General features: G+C 48.3%; 1 protein-coding gene across 1 annotated transcript in view; it reads left to right on the top strand.

Annotated features, from left to right (window-relative positions):
- Window positions 1-25,267, top strand: part of LOC144769004 (uncharacterized) — a 59,919-nt gene extending 34,652 nt beyond the window's left edge. The window contains exons 2-3 of the mRNA XM_078652999.1: window positions 20,765-21,168; window positions 24,666-25,267. Of these exons, the coding sequence (XP_078509125.1) occupies window positions 20,765-21,168; window positions 24,666-25,267 (1,006 nt within the window). The remainder of the gene's footprint in view (window positions 1-20,764; window positions 21,169-24,665) is intronic.
- Window positions 25,268-25,744: the final 477 nt, after the last annotated feature.

The raw sequence follows: 25,744 nt of genomic DNA, 5'->3' as shown, positions 1-25,744 counted from the left end.
CCCTGTCCCTACACTAACTGTCTGGTTCCTGTTCCCCGGCTCCTCCCGTTCCTGCTCCTCCCTTAACTCCGCCCCCCAACCACTAGACTACCTTACACAATTCTACATCTCCCTCTTTCTTAACAAAATGGGTTTAATTTCCACAGTGTTCGCAATTCTTCAATCCACCACACGGGTCGGCAGACAGCCTGTTCTTCAAGCCTCAGTAGTGTCGAATCAGTGGTGGGCTTGGCTTCAGTCAATCTTTCCGTTGTCTTAATCAGGCTATCCTTAACTACGTTGCGTGTGAACTGTTTATTCTCACATTCCGCAGTCATCATGTTTCCTTCTTGTGGTGTAACTGCTGTTGGAACAGATGCTCGATCTCTTTCATGAGTAGATAATGTTCTTGTTCACTTCCAAGCACCCGTCTCTACTTTTACTTCCTTTTGTCTTGTCCGGTCGAGGGCAACACGGCCCTCCAGTTCAGGGTCATGTATACCAGACAGTACGGTGCTATCTGGAGAGATTGTCTTGGTGTGGTTCGGTAACTCATTCGCGGCCTCGGGATGTCTGGCTAATTCTTGGGCTATCTGTGCATATGATGATGATCTCTCTCTACTGACACGTCCGGCTTTCCTTGCGGAGTGACTGGCTGGCCACTTCCCCTCCGGTGACTAAGGTCCACTATCTCTGTTTTCCTTGTGTAGGCTCTTCGAGTCAGCCTCGCGGACCCCTTCAGGGGTGATGGTGTATGATCTATGTCTGGAGATATCTGCGACTGACATGTCAGGTTGTCTTGTGAAATGACTGAGTTTTCAGAGACCTTAGTGTGGGATATGTTGCTCTCGACGGGGAAAATGTCCTTTGGCTCCATGGTGTGTTCATGTGGTTGATGCCATGGCTGTTGTCGGGACCCTGACTCAGTCGACTCAAGGGATTGGACGGACATGCTTTCTGAGTCAGAGAAGTCCTCTGTCGACTTCCAGGATCGGACAGACGCGCTCTCTGAATCAGAGGAGTTCCTAGCCATATTCTCTTTGAGATGTTCCTTTGAGAGTGTATCGAGTGATGGATTTCTGAAATGAGTAGGCCGTGACAGGTTGTTCTTTAACTCAGGGTTGTCTTCAAAACGCTCCTCCTGGCGCCTTTGTCGACTTGTCTTTGGTGTTGTTTTATTTGGGAGGTTGTTCGACAACCACGCGCTTGTTCTTTGTGTTTGATCTCGAGGTTTTTCATCTTTGCCCTTCTCACACGATGTCAACGACTTCTTCTCAGTTTCTTCGTTGTCACAGGTGCCATTGATGCGTTGGTCTTTTCCTGTTCGTTGTTGGGGAGGATCAGTTCGTCTTATGCGACCTGTTTCTTCTTCCCCTTTGTTTGGTGCTCGGACATCTATGATACGGGCGTGATGTGTTCTCCTGCTGGATGTTTCCTCGGACTCATCTTCACAACTTGACGAAGAGTCTTCCGAGTGCGCCGATTTCCAGTTTTGACCATATTGACCTCTTCTTCTATAGTTTGTCTTCCTTACCCTCCTGTTGTGCAGGTTGCCATCTTGTCCAGGAGTGCGATCTGTCTCGCTTGACGCTCCCTCCTCATCAGACTTTGAATGACACCTTGAGTGTGAAGAACTCTTTGGGGTTGTCCTTTGACTGGTTGACTCGGAGTACACCATGTCACTTCTCTTGTCACTTTGTCTTTTCACTGGTCTGCTTTCCCTCTCTCTCCTTTTCGTTTTGTTTGTTTTCTGAGTTTTCTCTGTCCAGGCATCTAGACAATTTGCCTCCAGAGCCAGGTCCTTTGATCTGTCTCTTGCCTTGACGTGCATTCCAAGTTCAGCCTTCCTAATGGTTTCTTCTAACGACCAATGCCCTCGCAGGATCTTGGGCTTTGTTGCGGGGTTTGCGCAGCCTTCAATTATCCGGAGTCGAACTGCATCCTCATTCGTGAAGGTGTTGAAATGGCAGACTTGTACCAGGTTTTGCAGCCGACTGATGAAGGTTGGCAATGGTTCGCCTGGTTCCTGCCGAGCTGTGTTGAAGACGATGCGGTCATGATCCACATCTGCTTGTGCGGAGAGATGGGCAGATAGCTTCTCTTGGAGTCTTTCATAGATTTTTGTGTCTTTTTTGGAGAATGTTCTGATTGGGCATCAGCCCTCAGGACCCACCAGATGGAGGAGTAGCATTAGACATTTTCTCTCTCTTTGTTCACCATTGGCGTCCAGGAAGTCACCCAATGTTGCCAGCCATTTGTTCCGTTCGAGACACAGACTCCAAGTATCATACTGCACCCCTGGGGGTGGTTCTTTGATGCAAGGGTTGCGCCGTTGTGCTACTCCTTCCCCCGCCATGAGAGGAGGATTCTGATCGATTATGTTCGCAGGGCACGGGCTGTTCACTCGGCTTTTCGTCTTCTTAGCTGATCCTCTGTATTCGAGACCTTCGGTCTGGTCATTTGTTGGGACGTTGATGATCTTTGTTCGTTCGGGCGTTCCCTTCACGCTAGTGCAAATCCTTCAGTCACCTCAGTGTATGTTGTGCTTGTTTCTGGGACCGTCCTTCGCAGTCTTGCCTTTTTCTGAATCTCATGCGATTCTGTCCTGCAGCTCTTCTCCCCTTTGCGCTCTTCGCTATGTGTTCACGATCACCTTTACCTATTGCTCGTATTTACCTACACTTGTTTGCTTACTGCACCTCATGCAGGTGTTCGTGCTTGCTCGATGTCAGTCTCTTGCGTTCACTCATGCTTGTTTCCTTGCTGCACCTCTTGCACTCGCTCGTGTTTGTTTTGTGTCGACTCTTGTGTTTGCTTTATTTGTCCTTACCAGTGCTTGTTTATTCCTTCTATCCGTCACTGCTTGTTTATTTGCTCTTATCAAATCTTGTTTGTTTCTTCTCGCCAAAGCTTGTTTATTTGCTCTCGCCAATGCTTGTTTGTCTCTTCTCGCCAATGCTTGTTTATTTGCTCTCGTCAATGCTTGTTTGTCTCTTCTTGCCAATGCTTGTTTGTTTGCTCTTATCAATGCTTGTTTCTGTCTTTATGCCTGACTTCAAAATGGCCGCCTACAGTTTGCACAGGGAAGGTGTCCCAAAAGTTGCCTGACTCAAAGATGGCCGCCGTGGTTATCTGCAGGCACTACTTTCTCTCTCTTCATTCGACCCCTTTTCTTCACACAGGACTCACCGGCAGTCGTTTTCAGGAGCAGCACCCTCCAGATTCAGCTCCCTCTGGTCACTGCTGCAGTCAGGTGAGGTTGGGGTGGGCTCCCGCCTTACTTTGCAGGGTCCTTCGGCGGCAGCGTGCCAAAACCCACGCATCCGGCGTGAGGTTTTCCGACGTCGGAACTCACTCGGGCTCCAATTTCACCGCGCTCAGCAGCGCGTGGCAGCAGACCTTCGTGGGGGCAGTCCACACCAGGATTCACTCTTCTTCGGCCACAGTAGTCATCAGGTGAGGTTGGGGTAGGCTCCCACCTCACTTTCTAGGTTCCCGCTCTTCGGCGCCGATAGGCGTGCCAAAGCTCACGCATCGGGCGGGACTCGCGCTTTCGGCGCGAAAGGCTTCTTCTTTTCGAGCGTTTCAGCGCTCGTGGTAGCGGCTCCCTCTGGGCTCCCACAGTCACGGGAGGGGCAGGGTCACCTGCTGCTGATCTCTTCTTTTAACTGGCAGCATCACACGGCAGCGGATTCTTCTTTTCGACGCTGCAGGGGACAGGGCGCTCTGATGGGGTTCTGTAGGCTTCAGTCATGCCTATCCCACCCTCGTTCCCAGTTGTAGCATCTTGCTACAAAGAACCACAGACACAGGTTCTTATATTCAGGAGCTTTATTACTTGCAACTTATCTCGACCCTGTCCCTACACTAACTGTCTGGTTCCTGTTCCCCGGCTCCTCCCGTTCCTGCTCCTCCCTTAACTCCGCCCCCCAACCACTAGACTACCTTACACAATTCTACACAGTGGTCTCTGATTACATTGAGTGGGAACCAGTCAGACTTTAGTTCCTGCTGCCATCATTCTTGAGCTGAATACTGGTTGCAGGCAGGCCTCTGCAGTGGTTAACTACCCGACAAGCCCCTCCCGTGAGTTCTAAAAACTTCCCACCCCCAAGCCCTGAAAACTGCCCGTGCCCCCATGAGCCATAAAAGCTAACCACCACAATTTGAGTCCTAAAAACTAATCTCCCATGAGACCTAAAAACAAACTGCACCGACCGCTTTCCCCTGAGCCCTAAAAAGCGTCACCGACCCCTCACAAGCACTAAAAAGTACCCTGGCCCCCACAAGCCCTCAAAAGTACCCTGATCCAGCCCTAAAAATGACCTCAACCCTTAAATACCACCCCCACTCACCCAAAACCCGGCCCCAGCCCCACTTACATCAACACATTCTCTCACGATCCTTCCTGTTCCTGGGCCCACCCATTTCAGCATCTAGACTGTGCATATGCCTTAACCATGCATAAGCCAGGGTAAGGCGTATGCGTGGTTGCGTTTGCGGGAAAATGGCACGTGTGGTTTAGCCCAGTTTTTAAAGGCCATTCCCTTGAAAAACGGGCTGACCGGCTTGTCCATTGGATTGAAAAAGACTGGTTGAATTGGAGTTCCAGGAGCCACTAACATTCCTAGGCCACAGATGCCACTGAATCGGCTGCATTAATAATAGCAATACCTGTGGACACTCACCCCAACTGCAATAGCGACACTGGGGAACATTTGCTGCGCTCTGCAGCATACATTCCCTTGAAGAACTGCAGCCTGCATGCGGATGTTGGCTCCTATTGCATGGATTGCTAACCAGTAATCTTTATTACTCTGATTCTTCGTCTTTAATCCCAGTACTTGCATAATGAGATACTCCTCTTGTGTAACCAACCTGAACACCACCTACCAAGCCTTTTATTATTTTCATGAACCCTCCGTAGAACAATTACTATAAACCACCCTTGTAGCCCACGTCCTGAAATTCTTTTAGTGCACAGCATCAGAACGGAAAAGAAGACTAAGGAGGTAGGGATGGCAGGTTGTAAGTACTGGGACCAGAGATAAAAAACAGGATTAATTAATATTACAGGTAAGTAATTCAGAAATTTACCTCAATATCTCATACCTCTTCCCATTCCTTACATAATGAGGTTATACCCAAGCAGCATGCCTTCATATAGATCTGACACATTTCAAACAGACGTACCGAAAAAGAGATAGCACCTTCTGGGTGTGATAATCAACAAAAAGAAATCTTTATTATGACACAATGAAAAGAAGCACAAAACAAACCTAATAACCATCTTTAAACGGCAGGTCATGATAGTTTATAAGGGAGATGCTTCAGAGAGAATACCTTAACAAAAAATCAATGTATTATTCTGTACCACATTTAGCCTGTAGTGAGGATTAACCATAGAAGGAGATGCCCGTAAATGCCCTGCATAAATCAACAATGGAAACCGCAGCCCACTCTGCCCAAGGAACATTCATATCCCTGGCTCAATGTGCAAGCACAGTGTCTGGCAAATCCTTGCTAGCATTCGCATAAACTAAAGTGGTGACAGGTTTAATCCATGTTCCAAGATTAGCCTTAGATGATTTCTACCCCCTTCTGATTGAACCAAAACTTACAAAAAAGCTGTCTCATTGCTTAATGACAACTGTCTTCTGCAAATAAACTTGCAAGCTCTTACCACCTCAAGGACTGAACTGTCTTAGAAAAAGACATCCAACAGTGAAGGACGCATAATCTCCTGCTCTCTGTGAAAAAAAGAATTTACCTTGGGGAGAAAGTTAGGACCTAAATTCAAAACAGCTCTTGCCTCAACGATGTTTCCATAAGGATAGAGCCACTGGAAAGAAACTAATTCCCCAATTACCCTTGCCTTGAAAATATCTATTAGAAAAAGTACCATCAAAAAGACAAAAAGTTTCTGAAACTGATTCTTCTTGGCCAGACAGGCTCTTCTATGATCACAGATAAACAAAAGAAGAGTGTCCATCAGAGAAGCGTTGTAGCACGTAAGATTCGAGGCCAGTTGTAAGGGGTCAGATACACAGACCAATTTCACGAAAAAATACAAGATTTTTTCAAGAAACCCTCACTCACCCTAGTGGTGACATGCTTCATCATCGGGTCCACCGGGAGAGATCGAATAACAGAGGTAATTCCCCAGACTTATTAGTTTGTTTCTTTTAATGCACCTTTTTATACATAGTGCTATTTTTAACTTTCACCGCCTTTGGCAGGGTGGGCCTTAGCGCGCCCACACCTGTTAAGGTGACACTCACAAACTGGTCCTGAAGAAAGCCCTGTAAAGTCACACATACCACGGGCAGAAACATGTTGACCTCTCTTTAATAGGGAAACACAAGTATATTCTATTTGGTTAGTTCTCCCTACACATAGTTAATTTTTAATATGTCAGGTTGACCAGCCAATAAATGATTTTTTGGTACAACCCTGGACATTTTTAAATTCACGTAACTTTTTTCACACTTTACCCTCACAAGAACCTGCTCCGCAGTATCCTGGCGTCGCAGCACACCGGGGAGGTATTCGATCTCTCCCGGTGGACCCGATGATGAAGCATGTCACCACTAGGGTGAGTGAGGGTTTCTTGAAAAAATCTTGTATTTTTTCGTGAAATTGGTCTGTGTATCTGACCACTTACAACTGGCCTCGAATCTTACGTGCTACAACGCTTCTCTGAGGGACACTCTTCTTTTGTTTATCTGATAACTGACTGGGGTCTAAGAGTGCCCTATAACCCTATCTCTCCCTTTGTTGATTGTGGTCTTCTATGATCACCTATGCATGTTCCTTACAAAATCTGGACAAAGTCCAGGAAATTAGTAGAATCAGAGTGAAGGCATGTAGAAGGAACCATGGTGAAGTATGTTGCAGGGCATCTGTTCCAACAGCCTTTGAATCCACTAATCTTGTGAATCATTGGGGAAGATGGACATTTGTCTGACTGGAAATAGGTCTACTGATAGCACACCCCATCTGAGGCACAGTTTCTGAAAACCTAGGTGACAAAGGGAAAACTGCTGACAACTCAGATAAACTCCAATTAAATTGTCTGTCTGAAGATTGTGAATCCCCAGATAGGAACTGCTCTCTGGAAAGAAGATTCTTCTCTGCCCATGAAAATAACAGAATTCAAAGCCAGAGACGTATCGTTCAACTGATGATTTAGGTAAGTTTTCATCACCAAATTGTCTGTGGGTACTGTGATAGCAAACCCCCTACACTGAGCTGAAAACTACCGCAGAGCTCTCACTGCTGTCATTATTTCCCCCCAACTGGAGGACTATGCTGCTTCTCAGTGGACCAAGGACCCTGAGCTGATAGATACTGCTTCATAGCTCCCTAACCCGAACTGCTGGCATCTATAGTTAGAATTGTGTGATGTGGGAGGGAAAATAATGCAGCTGTAGGTTGGCAGGCATTAGATACTTAGATTAATGGTGCTGGATTGGTTTTGTCACAAAGATGTAGGCTTTACTTTTCTGAAACTGGGTACCGGTGATGAACAATGTCCCTGACCAGACGTACTAGATGAAAATGTGCCAAGGTATCATGAACAAGGGTGCTGTCTAAAACAAAAATAAATTAAAAGTTTTAAGTAAAATACATTCTCTTCTGTTTACTTTCCTTTTTTAAAGCCTCACAGGAGAAAAAACTACACATTACCTTCTCCCTGTGGACCCAAAGCCATTCTCCCACTGGAGCTTCCAACTGGCTCAAGAGCTGCTCCACATGAACGCATAATTTTATCCTATTTGAGGGTGGGAGACATACAATCCCTTCATAACTCCTGAATCATACTCAATACACTACAAAGTGTGAGATAGAGATGGCTGGTATTTCTTCAGATTGATAAGAAAACCAAATATTTGGAGAGTTCAAGTCACTCGTTTGGGTGGCAATCAAAAGGTGACAATCAAAACTGTGACTGTGAATGAGACTGGATTAGGAGGTTGTCAAGACAGAGATGGATCTACATCCTCTGAGAAGAAGAGCTATCAATGGAGCCAACATTTTTGTGAAAGCTCTTGGGACAGTCTTCAGGCTATAAAAGAAGATTCAAAATTGAAAATGGCCTCTCCCCACAGAAAATTTGAACGACTGTTGACAAGATTCTGAAATTGGAATGTGTTGTCAATCTTTGTCAGAAAGCCTCCCGAAGAAATCAATGGAATGATCTGCTGTAAGTGTTCATCATGAAAGGGACTGTGAAAATGAATCTGTTGAGAGACTTCAGGCCAAGGATCATCCTGTACTTCCCCCATGACTTCTGGACTAGAAAGCAATTGAATATTATCACAACCTACCTCTGCGGAAGGAACCTGACATATGTTTCTCTTGCTAACCAAAGAAACAATACTGTCTAAGAGAATTTGTCGTTGTGCTTGAACCCTGGGCAAGGAGGCTGAACAAACTGGAAGCCTTGATGATCAAGGATACAATGCGTGTTATACCCTAGAGAAATTACCTTCAAAGACCTGTTGTCCTTTAGCAAAGCTTTCCAATGATTTTAAAAAGAGGGGAGATGGCACCCCACACAGCTTGAATTTTCCAGGATATATGCGTAGTCACAGGAGTGGATTCTAGCACCCTTTAAGTTCAAACAACTGATGAGAGACTTCATTTCCTTGAGTAGATTTAGACTCGTATTAAGAGAGAAATCATATCCCCATCATTTATTTCTTTTAAAAATCATTTTATGTTTGTCAAAGGTCCAGCGAATCTGGCAGAACGACTGAGTGTGTTTCTGATTATTTAAGGATTTGTGCAGTATATTCTTAAACTCTTCCCTAAGGGCCATATGTATCAAGATACCCATTTGCGATTCCCAAATAGCTATTTGAGAATCGCAAATGGGTATGTATGTACAAAATCGCATTTTTTTGCGATTTTATTAAAATTCCTTAATTGCGATTAGCAAATTGCGAATCGCATTTAAGGAATACTTTCCAATAAATTTCTATGGGCCAGGAAACCCACAGGAATGAATGGGAAGTTATTCTCATAGATGGCATACAAAGTGCACTCTCCCCCCCAATGCATGCATAAAGAGAGGCCCCCTTTCAACAATTAAACTCAGGAGTCTTGCTTGATTTTCTGCAGTGTGCATGTTTATTAGAAACAAGTTCACAGGTCAATTACTTCATTGACCCCCATTTCTTTATTTATAGTCCAAATTATTTTTACGTCACAGTATTAAGAAACTCACACTTATATACATATACACTCTTTTACCGCCCATTCTCCAATGGGCCTTTGTTTTAACTTCGGGTTGCGCCAGCAGGCCACAACCCAGATAGCCTGCTCTCTTTACGTTAACCCCCTTCCGGTCAACAGAGCCGCAGGTGAATGATGTGCCACCACTTGGGCAACCAGCGGCTTCCGGGGTAGGGCTGGAGAAGCCAAGGCCACCAGCAGGTCAGCCCCAACTCTCCCGCCAGCCCGGAGTCCATGATGATTTAGAAAACCTGTTCAGAGGTAAAACTGTCACTGGACAAGAAGTTCCCGTGGTATTCTTGTCCGGAACCCCGCTACTGCCCTGCCTGAAGTCCTGATTTTAGGGATGGGTGGGTGGGTGCCTTCTTCACTCGACGTCCGACTCCTGGGCGGTCAGCGGACGAAAGAGGGGGCCCCTAAGATGGACGCAGGCTTTTAAGCCTCGCGCCCTTCGACTACGTCCGGGGCGTCAATAAGCCCCGATTCCATTGGTCTTCGCCCAATTTTCACTTCCGGGTCGGCTGACCCGGAAGTGAACCTCAGCTAGGTCGGCCCTTTGGCTGCCACTAACGACGCCACTCCCCGAAGGGGGGTGGCGCCTTGCATAGATGGCATACAAAGTGCACTCTCCCCCCCAATGCATGCATAAAGAGAGGCCCCCTTTCAACAATTAAACTCAGGAGTCTTGCTTGATTTTCTGCAGTGTGCATGTTTATTAGAAACAAGTTCACAGGTCAATTACTTCATTGACCCCCATTTCTTTATTTATAGTCCAAATTATTTTTACGTCACAGTATTAAGAAACTCACACTTATATACATATACACTCTTTTACCGCCCATTCTCCAATGGGCCTTTGTTTTAACTTCGGGTTGCGCCAGCAGGCCACAACCCAGATAGCCTGCTCTCTTTACGTTAACCCCCTTCCGGTCAACAGAGCCGCAGGTGAATGATGTGCCACCACTTGGGCAACCAGCGGCTTCCGGGGTAGGGCTGGAGAAGCCAAGGCCACCAGCAGGTCAGCCCCAACTCTCCCGCCAGCCCGGAGTCCATGATGATTTAGAAAACCTGTTCAGAGGTAAAACTGTCACTGGACAAGAAGTTCCCGTGGTATTCTTGTCCGGAACCCCGCCACAGGGCGAGGCGCTTACTGGCGGACTCGACCTCCCCCCCGCGCTCGAGAGCTTCGGAGATGGCTCCTAAGAGTGTTTCTATAAATATCTCAGTGCCCGCCTCTGAAAGGTGCACTCCATCCACCGCATATAAATCCGGCCTGGACGTTTGTATCAACTTGTGTCGAATAGTTCTAATGCTGGATTTCTGCAGAATTTCTGCCACCGACTGATTTAACCTTTTTATCGATTTATTCACTGCTTTCATGGGTGCGCCCCGCGACCATACCAGCCTCGGGATAACTTCAGACCATAATAATATAGCCTCGGGCAAAATATTTTTGACAGCTGCTAAAGTAGAAAACAAGAACTCCTTCACTCCTCTCCTTCCTGCCGGAATCATATCGTTGCCTCCACAGTGCAACACGAATACATCTGGATAAGGCATGCCTCTGGCTAAAGCCGCCTTTAAATCCTTCGGGACGTCAGCTAGAAGCTGCCCGCCTATCCCCACCCAATGATGGTCCCATCCTTGCACCATGTGCACCCTTTTTTCGGTCGTCTCTTTGAAGATCACCCCTGCCCTGCGAATGAAGGAGTGGCCGCACCAACATATTTGGATTCTCTTAGGGGAGGCACCTATAGTGAACATTAAGAAACACTGTAAGAACGGTCTTAGGCAGAAGGGCGGAAAAGAAATGATAAAGACTGTTAAACTAATTGCGGGCGGACATAACGTTCGTAACATGTTGATTTCCAATGCCCCAATCTCTTAATCGCCTGTTCGGGCAACCCCAGGCCAGCCGCTGTTGTGGCTGCACCAATCCTAAAGGAATGGGATGTAAAGTCGGTCGGGTCAACCCCGATCTTTGCCAAGGTCATTTTTACTACCCTTGTAAACTGGAACCTGGCGAGGGGCAGACCATTCCTGTGAACCAGTACTCTATCATCAGCCCCTTGAGGCCTGGCTTGCATAAACCCTCTCATCAAGTTAACTGGACAGAAAGACTCGCCCTCTACTCTACCCAATTGTAACCAAGCCCCTTTACCTAAAGGGTCCGTTTTCGACCTTCGAACTCTGAGTCTCAGGACATCTTCTGACTCTATTATGTCTGAACACCTTAGGCCTCCCACCCTATCTGTTTTAGATGCCGGGAGTAATTCAGAGATCCGTAGTGCTCCACAAAAGGCTAAAACGTAGGCCACCCTAAATAATTGGGTCTCGTATGCGGGAAAACAAACGAGCGGCAACGTCTCCAAGATTTTTACCAACTTCCCTACATCTATAGGCCTTCTGGAGTCCTTTACCCCGGGCGTCAAGCGCTCCCAACCCCTCACAGCTCTTCTTACCCTCTGGTCTTTCGTTGGGTCTGTAACTCCCTGCAACCCTGCATAGAATGCCAATGCTGATAATTGCCTTTTCATAAATGCCACTGATTTCCCCTTCTCTTTCTGCTGTACTATGAATCCTAACACGCTCTGAGGCACAAAAGCATCCACAAGGCCCGCTCCCCTTAAGTATGTCTTATAACATTCCCAAGACTTTTGATACATACACTTAGTCTTGGGGGCCAAGGATGCTGCTATCAACTCGGAGGCAGTGGGGCACCAAACTTCCATAGCTCCGCTGGGAAAGCTGTCATTGTCTTCTCTGCTTGCGGCCAATGTGCACGGAATTCTGTCAACTTAAAACGAGATAATGCATCAGCCGCTTCGTTCTCAACACCAGGAACATGCCTAGCAGTGAAATGGACATTGTGGCTCAGGCATTGCAATATTAACTCCTTTAAAAGACGAAGCACCCATGTGCAGGTTTCTCTCTGGTTATTGATCACCATCACTACTGACATGCTGTCTGACCAAAATACAATGTGCCTGTTTGAGAGCATATCCCCCCACAAGTGCAACGCCACCACTATGGGGAACAACTCTAAGAAAGAAACGTTACGGGTCAGACCTCGTTCTACCCATTCGTCTGGCCAGTGCTGCATGCACCACTTAGGGCCCAAAATCGCTCCAAAACCAATACTTCTTGCAGCATCAGTGAACAGCTCAAGGTCGGCATTTGCGGTGCTGGCTGACCGCCACAACACCGTGCCATTGAATTCCTGCAAGAAACACTTCCAAATCAATAAGTCCTTTCTCACATCAGCTGATAGCCTCACTCTGTGGTGCTTTGCACGCAGCCCAGACATTGCCCTTGCTATACTCCTGGAGAAAGCCCTGCCCATTGGTATGACCCGCAAAGCAAAGTTCAGTTGGCCCAAGAGGACTTGTAACTGGTGTAAAGTCACTTTCTTTGCTCCTAGGCAGCTATCAATTGCGGCCTTGAAGGCATTTACTTTTGACTTTGGCAACCTGCACACACCTGTTCTGGTATCGATTTCAATGCCCAAAAATGTCAGACATGTAGTTGGGCCTTCTGTTTTTTCCGCTGCCAATGGCACCCCCAGAGCTTCAGTCAGGTGCTGGAAGCCCAGCAGGGCCTTCCTGCATGACTGGGAACACTTAGGGCCCATGAATAAAAAATCATCCAAGTAGTGTACCAATGCATGGGATTTGTCTGAGGTCAGGAATTGCTCAACAGCCCATTCTAAGAACCTGGCAAAAGTCTCGAAAACTGCACAAGCAATAGAACATCCCATGGGCATGCATAAGTCAATGAAGTAGTTATCATCAAAAGTGAAACCCAAAAACCTGGTATCCTCTGGGTGAACCGGAAGTAACCTAAACGCTGACTCAATATCGGCTTTGGCCATTAAGGCTCCCTCACCCAGCGCCTGCAATTTTTCAATGGCTGTGTCGAATGTTGTATAGCGCACCGTGCACAGTTCAGGGTCTAGCTTGTCATTGACATATAACCCTGGGGGGCTTGATAGGTTATGTATCAGGCGGAATTTCCCCACCTCTTTTTTAGGAACTAATCCCAACGGTGAGCAGACCAGATCAGGGTTAGGTAGATCTTTGTAAGGACCCACGACCCGCCCCAAGGAGACTTCTTTCATGATCTTGTTTCGCGCTGCCTCCATATTCTGGAGCACTGAGCTTTGATTGCGAGGCGAGACATTAGTGGGGGAGGCTGAAGACGGGATACGGAAACCAAATGTAAAACCGTGAAGCAGGAATTGAGCCTCCTCAAGTTTATCATACTTACTAAGGAGGTGTGTCAAGACATGACGTTTAATGGGAGTTGGGAGCCTTGTCGGATGTTTTAGGTGGCTTTCCTTTTGGGGTGGTATGGGTGGACTGTTCCTTGGGATTTCCAGTTTTCTTGAAACATCTGATTTCTGGATGGGATGTTCCCCCGCAGTACGAACAGCAGTGTTTGAACCTGCACGAGGTCCCCCTAGTACACTCGTTTCTGTTAAACTGCCAGCAGGCCTGTTTTTTATCACCGACTCCCTTGTCACTCCGAAAGGACTGACTCTGAGCAGGGGAACTAGTCTTAGACGTTGAGGGCGAAGAATAAAACACTGTGTGCCATAGATTGATCTCCCGTTGGTCCCATGATATACCTGGGTGGACTGCTTTCATTTGTCTGAACATTTTATCATATTTTAACCACCCCAGGCCTGGAAACTCAGCTGCCGCACCATGTATCAGGGATATGTAACTCATCATTTGAGGACCCAACACGGGATATTTTTCAAGTATAACTGCGGCATAAATGGCAAATCCCGTGATCCAATTCTTCATAGACCACTCTACCCATGACTTCTTTTGATTATATTCGCCCTCTTTCCCTCCTCTGGACTTCCCTGACGCCACCCCTGCATTAATGAGGTCAAACACCTCCACATATTCACCTCTGAGTATCTTTTCTTTTATATCTGCTGGAACGTGCCAGGTGATCCCCGTAGATGGCGATAGGGTCATTGAGGATGAACCGAACATTAACGGGCTGAATGCCAACATCGGGTGACCTGTCGGCTGCCCCCCAGCCCCCCCTTGTATCTGGCTATTAGGAGACACGGACAAATCAACAGCGGTGTTAGCTATTGGGGCCTGTGATGGACACCCTAAATTCGAGTAAGCATTCATCATTACGGGCCCCCCACTTGCCGGGTATGTCATGGTGGGGATCATCGAGCTTATAGGGCCATTACCAATTGCTTGCCCATGAGAACCATATAATTGCATCCCTGGTAACTGTGCGACCCCTCCGGGTTGTACCCACACTTGCGACACTCCGCTACCTGGTGGCGCCACTACTGGCGGTAACGTACCCTGTGAACAGGGCACCCCCACATGAGTGACAGGGATCCCTCCTATTTGTGTAGACTTAGCAGTAACATGCTGTCCCTCTACGCCGTCCTTGTCTTTATCTGCAACTGAATTCGAGTCAATTGTCTCTAGCACCTCCTCCTCCTCACCTGGTGATGCTGGTTGGGGCTCTGCCGCCCTGGGCCGCTTGCCTTTTGTTGCCTCTTTAAACCTTTCTGGCGTACGCCTCGCTCTCTTGCCTCTCCCTCTTTCTTCCTGCGGATTCGCGTCTGCTCTAGCCCCTTCTCGCATGTTCTTTAGCACCCAATCCACGCCTTTTTCTTTCGTGAACTCCAGCAGCTCCGTAAAAGCGAGGTACCCATCATTTTTTGCTGAGGGCTCTTTGCCCTTCCGAGCCCTTTTTGGCGGCATCCTGCACTTGAAGAAAACAAGCGTTAAAATTCTTTAAATGACATTACATGCATTTGGATAATCCGTGCTCTCCTTTACCCGGACCCTATTCTACCCAGGCGTGAGCCACCGTGGCTTGTGCTTGCCAAGATAACCATGTTGTGCTTCATGCGCATGCGCTCGCCCCCCTGGGTATGATGACAACAAGAAACCTGCCTCCTGATATTTGATAACAGCCCTTTTATCAACATAAAGCCGTTATCCTCTACAAAAGCCCCCATATATTAAATGACTAAAATTGTTATTGACATGACCCTCCCCTAAAGGATGTCCAAATACCTCATCAAGGAGCATCAATCTTTAAAGTACATAACTGTCCTGCTTGCGCCTCGATGAAACCCTTATGCGAGCGCCTTTCCTAAAATCCCTTGAAGGGGGAGGGGGGGATGCATCTCATCCACCTCGTGCAACAGCGCTTTACCCAGGGACCCCCGCTGTCCGCATGATACTGATTACAAAGACGAGTATTTGCAGAGTCCTCTTGTATTTTAAAATTACCGCGCTGGACCCCGATCACAGCGCTTCGTTATCGTTCCATTCAATTTCAAAATAACAGAGTTAGGTGGGAGCTGAGAGCGCTAAGGGATCCCAATCGCACCGCGTCTGCCACACACCTGATTCGCTGTCTTCCGGTGTGCGCGCGACCCCCGATGCTTGCAACCCGTTCCCTCTTCAGATTTAAACGCGCCCCCTGCGCGGTACGCTTCCCCACCTCCATTCGCTCTCTCAATTAAAAAACACACGCACGCTTTTAAGATATGCATGCATATCACTTCCAACAACCACGCAACACACTGCACGGCCCGCTAACCTGGATCACGAGTCGGATTGACCCTCGCTGCTCACTTCCACGTGACGGTCCCGCGATGCCTTCTTCACGCGACGTCCGACTCCTGGGCGGTCAGCGGACGAAAGAGGGGGCCCCTAAGATGGACGCAGGCTTTTAAGCCTCGCGCCCTTCGACTACTTCCGGGGCGTCAATAAGCCCCGATTCCATTGGTCTTCGCCCAATTTTCACTTCCGGGTCGGCTGACCCGGAAGTGAACCTCAGCTAGGTCGGCCCTTTGGCTGCCACTAACGACGCCACTCCCCGAAGGGGGGTGGCGCCTTGCAATTTGCGATTTGCAATTTGCTAATCGCAAATTGAGAATAATTTCAAGGGTGCAGGGGTGTCCAAAGGACACCCTGTTGCACCCCTGAAATATGCATGGGTGCACACATGGCGCACATACATGCCCTAAGGGCATGTTTGTGCGTCACATGGCACTTTGAAAAATGCAAAAATTTGCATTTTTGAAGGAATGCACAACTTACCACCAACTAGAAGTTGGTGGTAATTTGCGATTCCTTAAGGGCATTTTGCAAATTTTTTTTGCTACATACATTGCATTTAAGGAATCACAAACTGTGCGATTCCTTAAATGCAATTGCAAAATAAGGAATCGCAAATTTTGTGATTCCTTATTTTGCACCAGATTTTGCTTAATACATTCCATTTAGCAAATTTGCATTCGCAAAGGCCGAAATTCTGCGAATTTCGGCCTTTGCGAATGCGAATTTGCTTGATACATACAACCCTAAATTACTTGTTCCTTGTAAATGTCATTTGAATATTCTAGGAATGATCAACCTTCCATCCTCTAAGATGAAGTTGGTACCTAGCAGCTACAACTCATATCAGATGCCCATAAGCTATGAAAATCACACCTGAGAGAAGTGTAGCTTGTTTCCATATAACCCAAAAGTTGAGAACAATCCTCACCTTCCAGAATGCTCACCGGAAGGAATTTACAGTCCTTAACTAGCGATTGAGATTAGTATGTGGAATAAATCCGTGACCTCACTGACTTCAGCCAGTTCTAACCTTTTCAATGCCCCTCTGCCTTCTTGCTTACAGGATCTGAAATTATATTGCCACCAAGAAAAAGAGACCGTTGGCAAATTACATTTGGCAAGAGAGTGGTCAATGAGCAAGGATTATGGAATGTCCAATTAACGTTTAGCAAGACGATACTGTATGTCCATGAATCTTGGAACTGAGATCCTAGCAGGATCCGTCTACGCTGCACTTTGCAACAAAACAAGGACAGTGAGATTAAATTAAGCTGGAGCCATGGGACCACCGGCATCTGCAATGATCAGAACCGATCACCAATGGTAGAATGTACTTCTATATCTGCTGTTAACTGGAGATTTAATGAGAGATAAGAGATAGCAACTTTCAATTCTTATCTGGATCTCCTATGTCATTGCCTCTTTACGCCATGCAAAGAAGTGCCCCCTGGAGAGGAAGAAGAATACTTGCCCATATTGTACCAAGGTAGGAGACACACATATTGAATGATAATCCATTAGGGAGCCTTAAATACTGGCAACGAGACCTTAAATAGTTGACCTAAACATGCCTGCGGAAAATTCAAATGCCCATAAAAAAAATGGTATTACTCTCAGGAATAAAAGGTTTAATATATATCAGAAATGTAGTGCCTATAATAAAGTAAAAACATTATGCAGCAACAATATAGGAATAATATAAGCCCCTTCTCCCTTAACCTCTTTTTTTTCAATTAACCCAGGGCTTTAAGTGGGCCGGGTCTCACCGAGTCTGAGCACCAGCAGTTTTTTCAAGAGGGCCTCGAAACAGGTCTGTATCGGGCTCTGTTTTGTGCCTCCTGGCACAGGCTGTCCATTTTTTCAAGACCGCAGTGACTGCACACATCTACGTGCGCTGCTCACACTGCTCACTTCTCACTAGTGGAGAAGTTACGACATGACGTCGTGCCAGCTGAGCGTTGCACATTAACGTGCGCTGCTCACACTGCTCACTTGTCACTAGTGGAGAAGTTACGGCATGATGTCATGCCAGGTGAGTGTTGTAGGGGAAGGGAAATCCTTTAAGGAGAGTCATTTTCTCTCTGGATTTACCTTCTCTATGACTCATGGGCAGCAATATTGTGGTGGTGTCAACAGGGCTTTAAGTGGAAGCTTTTTCAATATTATAAACAAGCCATAGTTGCTGCTTATTTATCTTATGCAACTAACAACCATTGACAAAGCCAATAGTCCTGATTTGTTGCAGGTATGATGTAACTTGTATCATATATCTGGATACAATGACAGACACAGCAAAATACAAGTCAGGCGACACACTATGCTAAGCACAGTTTTTAGCTTGTGTGTTGTTAAGCCACGCCCTTAATTACGTTGGCCACGCCCCATTGAGAGACCCCCGCCCCCCAGTTTTTTCATCCCACTTAAAGCCCTGGCTTAACCTGAGTTAGCATGGACTCCCTGTGAAGGAAAGAAATGTGAAAGTTTTAGGATAGGTTCTACCTTCAAAACAGGAACAAACTGAAGTATTATTTCCAACTTGCCTGTGCCCTGCTAAAATATACGCATACTCAAGCGCTGACTCTGGAAACATGCCTTCTAACAAAACAAAAGAGGGACAACGCGTTTCCTTCCTACTGTGCGGGGCCTCGCGCCCTGCTAGGGAATGGAAAGACGCACTCAAATGTAAAGCGCGCCTTCAGGAAGCAAAGGGGCTCAAGCCTTTTATTGTTCCAGTGAGGGACCTCTTACCGTACTGGGGAGCCGAAGAACTTACCAAGTTAAAGCGAAGGGGGGCTTGGGGGAGGGAGCCGACCGCCGGGAGGTCTCCTCCCCCGGGCGGTTTGGGAGAGCTGCGAGGGGTATCTCCTTAAGAGGAACAGAAGTTTCTAGATTTGGGCTGGTCTAGTAGGACCAGTATAGCCCAATTATAAACTCCCCTCCCACTGCCTACCAGCCACCATTTTAGGTTTGGTGACCTGGTGGCTAGGTGGGCTTATAGCTTTTTTGTCAGGGTTTTGTGGTGTGAGGTTTTTGTTAGGCCTTTTGTTAGGTTTATTATATCAGTATCTTTGGCAATGGAGGATGCCCGTGTGATCGAGGCGATGCGCCTGCTTGCTGAAGCAGGTCGCATGGATTTGGTGACAGGAGGTGGGCAGGCGCGACCCCAGCGCCAGGCTTCAGCTGGCGTAGTTGCGGCGGTATTGGCATGCTCGTCGCCGAAGAAGAGACGCCCGAGCCAGGTAAGCGATAGGGGCCGGTCCGGTACTAGGAAAGCCGGCCCCTCAGCAGCTGACGCGTGTGTCTGCGGGGGAGGTGGGAGCCCCGGCGTCGCGCGGCGCTTCTGTGGAGGGCGGGAGGGAGGCGTCTTTTGCTCCGGCTCCCCATGCGTGTGTGGCGGTGGGGGCGGGGGGAGCCCCGGGCATGCCTGGCGTTATGGTGGGGCAGACGCAGGTGTCGGGAGGCGCGCTTCTTCCCTCCTCAGCGGCGCGGGTGGCAGTGATGTCTTTAAAGGAGCCGTTGGGTTCTGTCCCTTCATCGTCAGGGAGGCGGGGACGAGGGGGCCGGGGACGGAGCAAGAAGCGCTCCGCTTCGGACCCTCTGGTCGAGCGGCGCTTTCAGCATGCAGAGGTAGTTTCTGCGCGTGGTGCGCGCAGAGGCTCCGTTCAGTTTGCATTACCAGGTGTGGATCAGGAGCGGGTTCAAATTGGTGCACGTGACGCTCAGTGGTTTGTCGAGGAGTCACAGTTTTCCAATGAGGCGGCAACTGGAATGTTTTTAACCCCTTCGAGGCAGTTGGTTTCTGTGAGGCAGGATGGAGAGCAGGGGGAGTCGGGCTTGGTGTTACCTCATGTTGGGAGGGACTCAGTGGGCCTGGCAATTTCTTCTGGGCAGGTGGTTTCTGGGCAGGGTGCAAATATTGATTTGGTGGATGTTGGGGGTAATGTTGGTAGCCCCTTATTATTTTCCACGCCTGGGTCTTCAGTGGGTGATGTTCTGTCTGTTGGGGGGGGTTCTAGGGGTGAGGGTGAATGGGCCCAAATGGGCGAAGGAGGTTCGCTTTCTGGAGTAGCTTTGGGGCAGGGGGCTCCACGTTCGGGGGATTTTGGGTCTTTTGCTTTTCTGGGAGGGGATGACAGTCTTCAGAGAGACGACAGGAGTATATCAATGGGGGGGCGCGTATCCTTTCTTCCTGACCATAGTATCCCACGATATGCTGTTGGTACAGGGCCAGCAGTTCTTAGTTCTTCTGTGGTATTTAACACTGGAAGGCTTTGCACTCCTGGTGCACTGAACATAGGGGGTGTGGGCTCCCAGGGCACGATGTTGGAACATGGTAGGGGGGTTGGCCCTGTGAGTGGTGGGGTGGTACAAGGGCCTAAGGGTGCAGTTCCGCTATTGACTGGTGATACCAGAGGCCCATATTTTATGTGTGGTTCCCCAGGGTGGGAGCATTTTGGCGCAGCAGGTCTCGCGCAGCGGAGTGGTCGGAAGGAGGGTGCGGGCCACGAGTGGCGTTCTAGAGCTCCTATTCAGCCTTCTTCTTCTGTGTTAGCAATGGATAATTTAGATTGCAGTGAGGATGAAGAGGTGATAGGTGGCTCTCCGGTTAGGGAGGTGCCTTTGAGATCTACTGTTCGAGGACGTTCTTTGGAGAGGGGTCAGATGCTGAGTGTGGATAGTGCTTGGAGGGGGACAGAGCCTGGTTTGAATGTAGTTTGTAGGAACACTAGCACACCAGTCCAAACCTTTTCTTTTCAGGACAGGGATAGGTGCGGAGGTCCAGACTTGGCAGGGCGCGGTCCAGTCCCATCTCGCCAAGGGGAAGTGAGGAGAGTGCCTAGCGCGGCCCTCTCTGTTCCACCGAGGGATCCCGCCGCGGCCAGCACACGAGGGTCTGGCGTGACCCCGCTGGCCCCACCGAGTAGCAGGTATAGGTGGCAGGCCTTGCCGGCGGCTAAGGAGCTACAGAGTCAACGCACAGGGAGGTACAGGCGCGTACAGTCTGCTCCCCCTCCTGGAGTTTCAAAATCATTTAAATGTACGGTGGTTGATACCGGGTTGGGTAAGACCCGTGGTGATTTGTTGCATACCAGTGTCGATTCAGTGGTGTTGGACTACGACGAAGAGAGTCCTGAAGAAGGTGAAGTGCGGGATCCGGAAAGGGGGGTGCCCTCTCATGTTTCTTCTAGTGTGTTACAGGCTCCAGTGGTCCAAAGTCAAGTGCAAGGGAGAAGAGAGCACGGCCCATCGAGTAGGGCGCCTCGCAGACCGGATGCATTGACCTCGGAGACACGGGCGGAGCCATCGAGAGTGGTCTCTCTGTTGCCAGGTGAGCAATCAGCCACACAGGCCAAACCTACGATGGTGTCTGTGGGTACAGGTGGTGAAACCGAAGTGATTAGTGGTGATGGCCGTCTGGTCAAAGGTCGATATGTAAAAGACACAGCAGTTGGTACAGATGATGTGGTAGACATTACGAACAAGGTGGTAGGTGGTGTTATGGCTGGTGCTTCCAGCAAGGTTAAAGAGCCTGTGGCCAGTAAAGAATTAAAAATCAAGAAACTGCCTTACATGGGGGTTACGAAACCGTTAGGTGCTCATCTCATGTTAAGTACCAAGGAACGAATTTGGAATGGTGAGTATGTGGAACTACTGAAGCTACTCCACAGGGAAGTCCGGTCTAAAGAGGGGTCTAAGGAGGAGGAGTTTGAGCTGGCAAAACGCCCCAGAGTGCCTTTAACTATTGAAAACTGGACAGCTGCATTTTTGATTTATGCCAGTGTATATTGCGAAAAGTTCCCTGAGCGCAGCGTGTCCCTTTTTAAATACATGGACGTCATTCGCAAGGCCCAGATCACCGGGGGTGGTTTTGCTTGGTCTCAATATGATGAGGAATTTAGGGCCAGGATGGCTTGGGACCCGGAGGCTAAGTGGGGGGAGCTGGATAATGACTTGTGGCAACACACAATGGGGTCAGCGTCAGGGGGGAAAACCATTTTTACGGCCAGTGGTTTGCCGTTAGTTTACCGGCCCTTTCAGGGGAAGCCCACCCGGGGAGGGGTGGGGGCCACTGCAACCTAGCACTCAGGGTCTGGTTTCTGTTGGGAATTTAATAGGGGCTCCTGTACCAGGGAGTATTGTAAATTTAAACATGAATGCTCAGGTTGTGGTAGGAAGCACCCGTTGTCCAAGTGTTGGGACAATCAGCCATCGGAGGGTACACATGGAAAGCAAACGGTTTCAGGAACATCAAATACGACTTCACAATTTTCAGGAGGAAGGGGATACAGAGGTGCTAAGGGTGCTGGGTCCAAGGGCTCGTACGCCAGTTAAGTTAGAAAAGCTGCGTATTGCCCTCCATGGTTTCGAAGATCAGTCAGCAAAAGTTACACTGTTGGAAGGTTTTCAGTTTGGGTTCCGACTCGGTTACTTAGGTTCTAGGGAACGGAGGTGGTCTGCCAATTTAAAATCAGCTTCTGAACATGCCACAGTGGTACAAGACAAACTTAATAAGGAGGTACATGAAGGGAGGATGGCTGGCCCGTTTCACGATTGGCCGATCCATAACTTGATTGTTTCACCGGTTGGAGTTGTCCCGAAGAAAGAACCGGGGCAGTTTCGGCTGATTCAACATTTGTCATGGCCTGAAGGGTCGTCTGTTAATGATTTCATTGACCCAGAGGCAGTGTCTGTCTCTTACTCTTCGGTTGACGTGGCCATGTCACTTGTTGTGACAGCGGGCGCAGCCGCTGAGATGGCTAAGTGTGACATCAAGTCTGCTTTTCGGTTATTGCCTGTCCACCCGGACGATTGGAGCCTTTTAGGTATTCAGTTCGCTGGTAAATGGTATGTGGACAAGGCGCTGCCGATGGGCTGCTCCATATCGTGTGCCTTGTTTGAGTGTTTCAGTACTTTTCTGCAATGGTATTTTTCCCATCAGTCCGGTCATACCCTGGTAACACACTATCTCGATGATTTTTTCTTTGTCGGATCCCCGGGCTCCGCGGAGTGCCAGAAGGCTCTGGACACATTCCAAGGGCTCATGGAGGATTTGGGAGTTCCTTTGGCTCCCGAGAAAACAATGGGCCCTGCCACTGTCCTCTCCTTTTTGGGTATTGAAATAGACTCTGTGCTTATGTCTGCTCGACTGCCCGAGGACAAACGGGTCAACATGATTGACTTACTGGATGTGATGTTGTCAAAGAGAAAAGTGTTGGTGAAAGAGATTCAAGTGCTTTTGGGTCATTTGAATTTTGCCTGCAGAGTGGTGAGAGCGGGCAGGACATTTTGTAGGAGACTGGGCAGGGCTTTGGCAGGTCATCATTTGCCCCACCATCGTGTTCGTCTGTCTGCTGGTGTCAAGGAGGATTTGAGAATGTGGAAGTTTTTCCTGAACTCCTTCAATGGTGTCCCCTTGGTCAGAGAGGTTGACTTTCAGTGGGATGTACAAATGTTTTCGGATGCTGCTGGCAGTGATGGTTTTGGGCTCTTTTGGAATGGCAAATGGTGTGCGGAACGTTGGCCCGATGAATGGTTGAATGGAGGTCGCAGCATCACTTTCCTGGAACTGTTCCCCTTATTGGTCGCCTTGACACTGTGGGGGGAGGAATTGGCGCACAAGAAAGTGCTGTTTCGTGTGGATAACATGGCGGTGGTGGAGATAGTGAATCGCCAATCGGCCAGGGACGAACAAGTGTTGAAACTTATGAGAGTTTTTGTTCTTGGTTGTTTGAAACACGATATTCATTTTCGTGCTTTACACATTCCTGGCGTGGACAATGACATTGCGGATGCTCTGTCTCGTTCACAGTGGGGGAGATTCCGTGGACTGGCGAGGGATGCGGACAGATCCCCGACTCCGATGCCGAGTCATCTGTGGCACGTCGGCGAGGTCGGGTCGTTCAATTGGTGGTAGGTTCTCTGTCTGTGTCCACGCGTTCTGCGTATTCCCTTGCGTGGAAGGAATTTCTGGAATCTGGTGCTGTCAGAAGGGAGGATCTGTCGAGTCGGTCGGATGATGTGGTCAACTTTATACTGGACCTCATGGATAAGGGTTTGACCAAAGTAACCATTGCTGGGAAACTGGCGGGGATTGCTTTCATGGGGAAGTTGTGGTGGGGCTATCCTCCATCTGCGGGGGAAATTGGTAGAAGGATGCTTGAGGGCTGGGCCAGGGAGCAAGGGCACGTTGGTAGATCCAGAGCCCCTATATCTTGGCAAGTTCTTGCCAGGTTAATTACGGTTTTGCCTTTAGTTTGTTCGGATGATTTTGAGGCATGTCTTTTCTCAATGTTGATGGCGTTCATGTTTTTTGGTGCTTTCAGGGTATCGGAGTTGTTGGGTTCAAAATATAAGTGTGGATTGTTTTGGAAGGACGTTTTTTGTTATGATGAGGGAGTTCATGTATGGTTGGCCAGTTCTAAAACTGATCAGACGGGTAAGGGGAAAGGTGTGTGGTTACAGGCATGTGCTCCGAAGCTTACTTGCCCTCTACTGCTGGCGCGGCGCTGGCATTCCTTGTGTGGGGGTGGCGATGAAGTCCTGGTTTTCCAACATATCAATGGCACCCCTGTAACACCTTATCAATTGCGTATGGTTTTGCGCAAAGCGCTACAGCACATAGGTCTCGATGGCAATATTTATGGTACTCACTCTTTCAGAATAGGTGCAGCCACTGAAGCTTTTCACAGAAATTGGTCTGAAAGGGATATTAAGCGATTGGGGCGCTGGTCTTCTAACTGTTTCCAGCGTTATGTGAGGAGCTCGGCGGAGGAGGCGCATGCGTCATCCTCCTTCACAGGATTCTAACTCTCTTTTCTTTTTCAGGATCCGTTGCTGGGCCTCGCTCCTCGGTGGTAACGGTCTGGATAGTGGGGCATTCCTTTGTCAAGTGGGCCAGAGTCCAGGCAGCGAGGAGTTACTTTGGAGATCTACTTGGTTTCAATGATCGAATGTTTAACGTTCTTTGGAAGGGTAAAGGCGGGATGCTCTGGAGAGAGTTGATCCCTTGTTTGAACAACAACATGGTGGGCGGTGTCTGCCCGGATATTTTAGTCATTCATTTGGGAGAAAATGACCTATGTGCAACGAAAGGTGTAGTCTTGCTGCGAGCTATGAAACGAGATTTAGGCCTCATTAAGGAACGGTGGGCTGGGTGTCATGTTTTTTGGACAGAGTTAATCCCTCGCAGGATATGGAGAGGAGCGGTGAATCCCAGGGCTGTCGATCGGGCTAGGAAGAAAGTGAATTCGGAGGTGTCTCGTTGCTGTAGAAGCCTTGGTTTCAGCAGGATTTCACACAGGGACATTAAGTTTGAGTCTGTTGAATTCTTTAGGGATGATGGAGTTCATTTGTCCCGTGTGGGCATGGAACTTTACTTGTTGGAGATTCGTGAGGTATTAGCCCGGGCATTGGCCATGCAGCGCTGATTTTCTTGTTTCTCTTTCGCTTCGCGGTTGGGGGGCAGAAAGGGAGGCGTGTCTTCCCCGCCTACCTTTCTGGGTGGCGGTGTTTTTGGGTATCATTACGGTTTTAGGCAGATTGCTGGTTGAGTATTAGTTCGAGTATTTCTTTGACAAGTGCTGGGGTATGTTGGTCATGGTTTGACCGTTCAGTTTTGTGAGGGGGTATCTGCAGGAGTGCAGGGTCAGGCAGGGTTTATGGTTATGGAGGACCTGACCGTTGTTATTGCAATTGTGGTTTGACGAATAAAGTTTAACGATGACGTATGTTTGTTTAATGACGAAATGTTTTATTGATGATGTAATGTTTTATTGATGACGTAATGTTATAATGCTGTTATATTGTTATTGATGTATTGTTGGGAGCGGGAGGGCTCAAATGTTTTTAGGGGTGGGGGAGGGTTCGGGGGGCTGAGTTTGTAGTTATTTATTTATTTAGTGAGG

Source organism: Lissotriton helveticus, chromosome 7 (assembly GCF_964261635.1).
Source record: "Lissotriton helveticus chromosome 7, aLisHel1.1, whole genome shotgun sequence".
NCBI lineage: Eukaryota > Metazoa > Chordata > Amphibia > Caudata > Salamandridae > Lissotriton > Lissotriton helveticus.
This window is presented reverse-complemented; position numbering and strand designations above follow the sequence as displayed.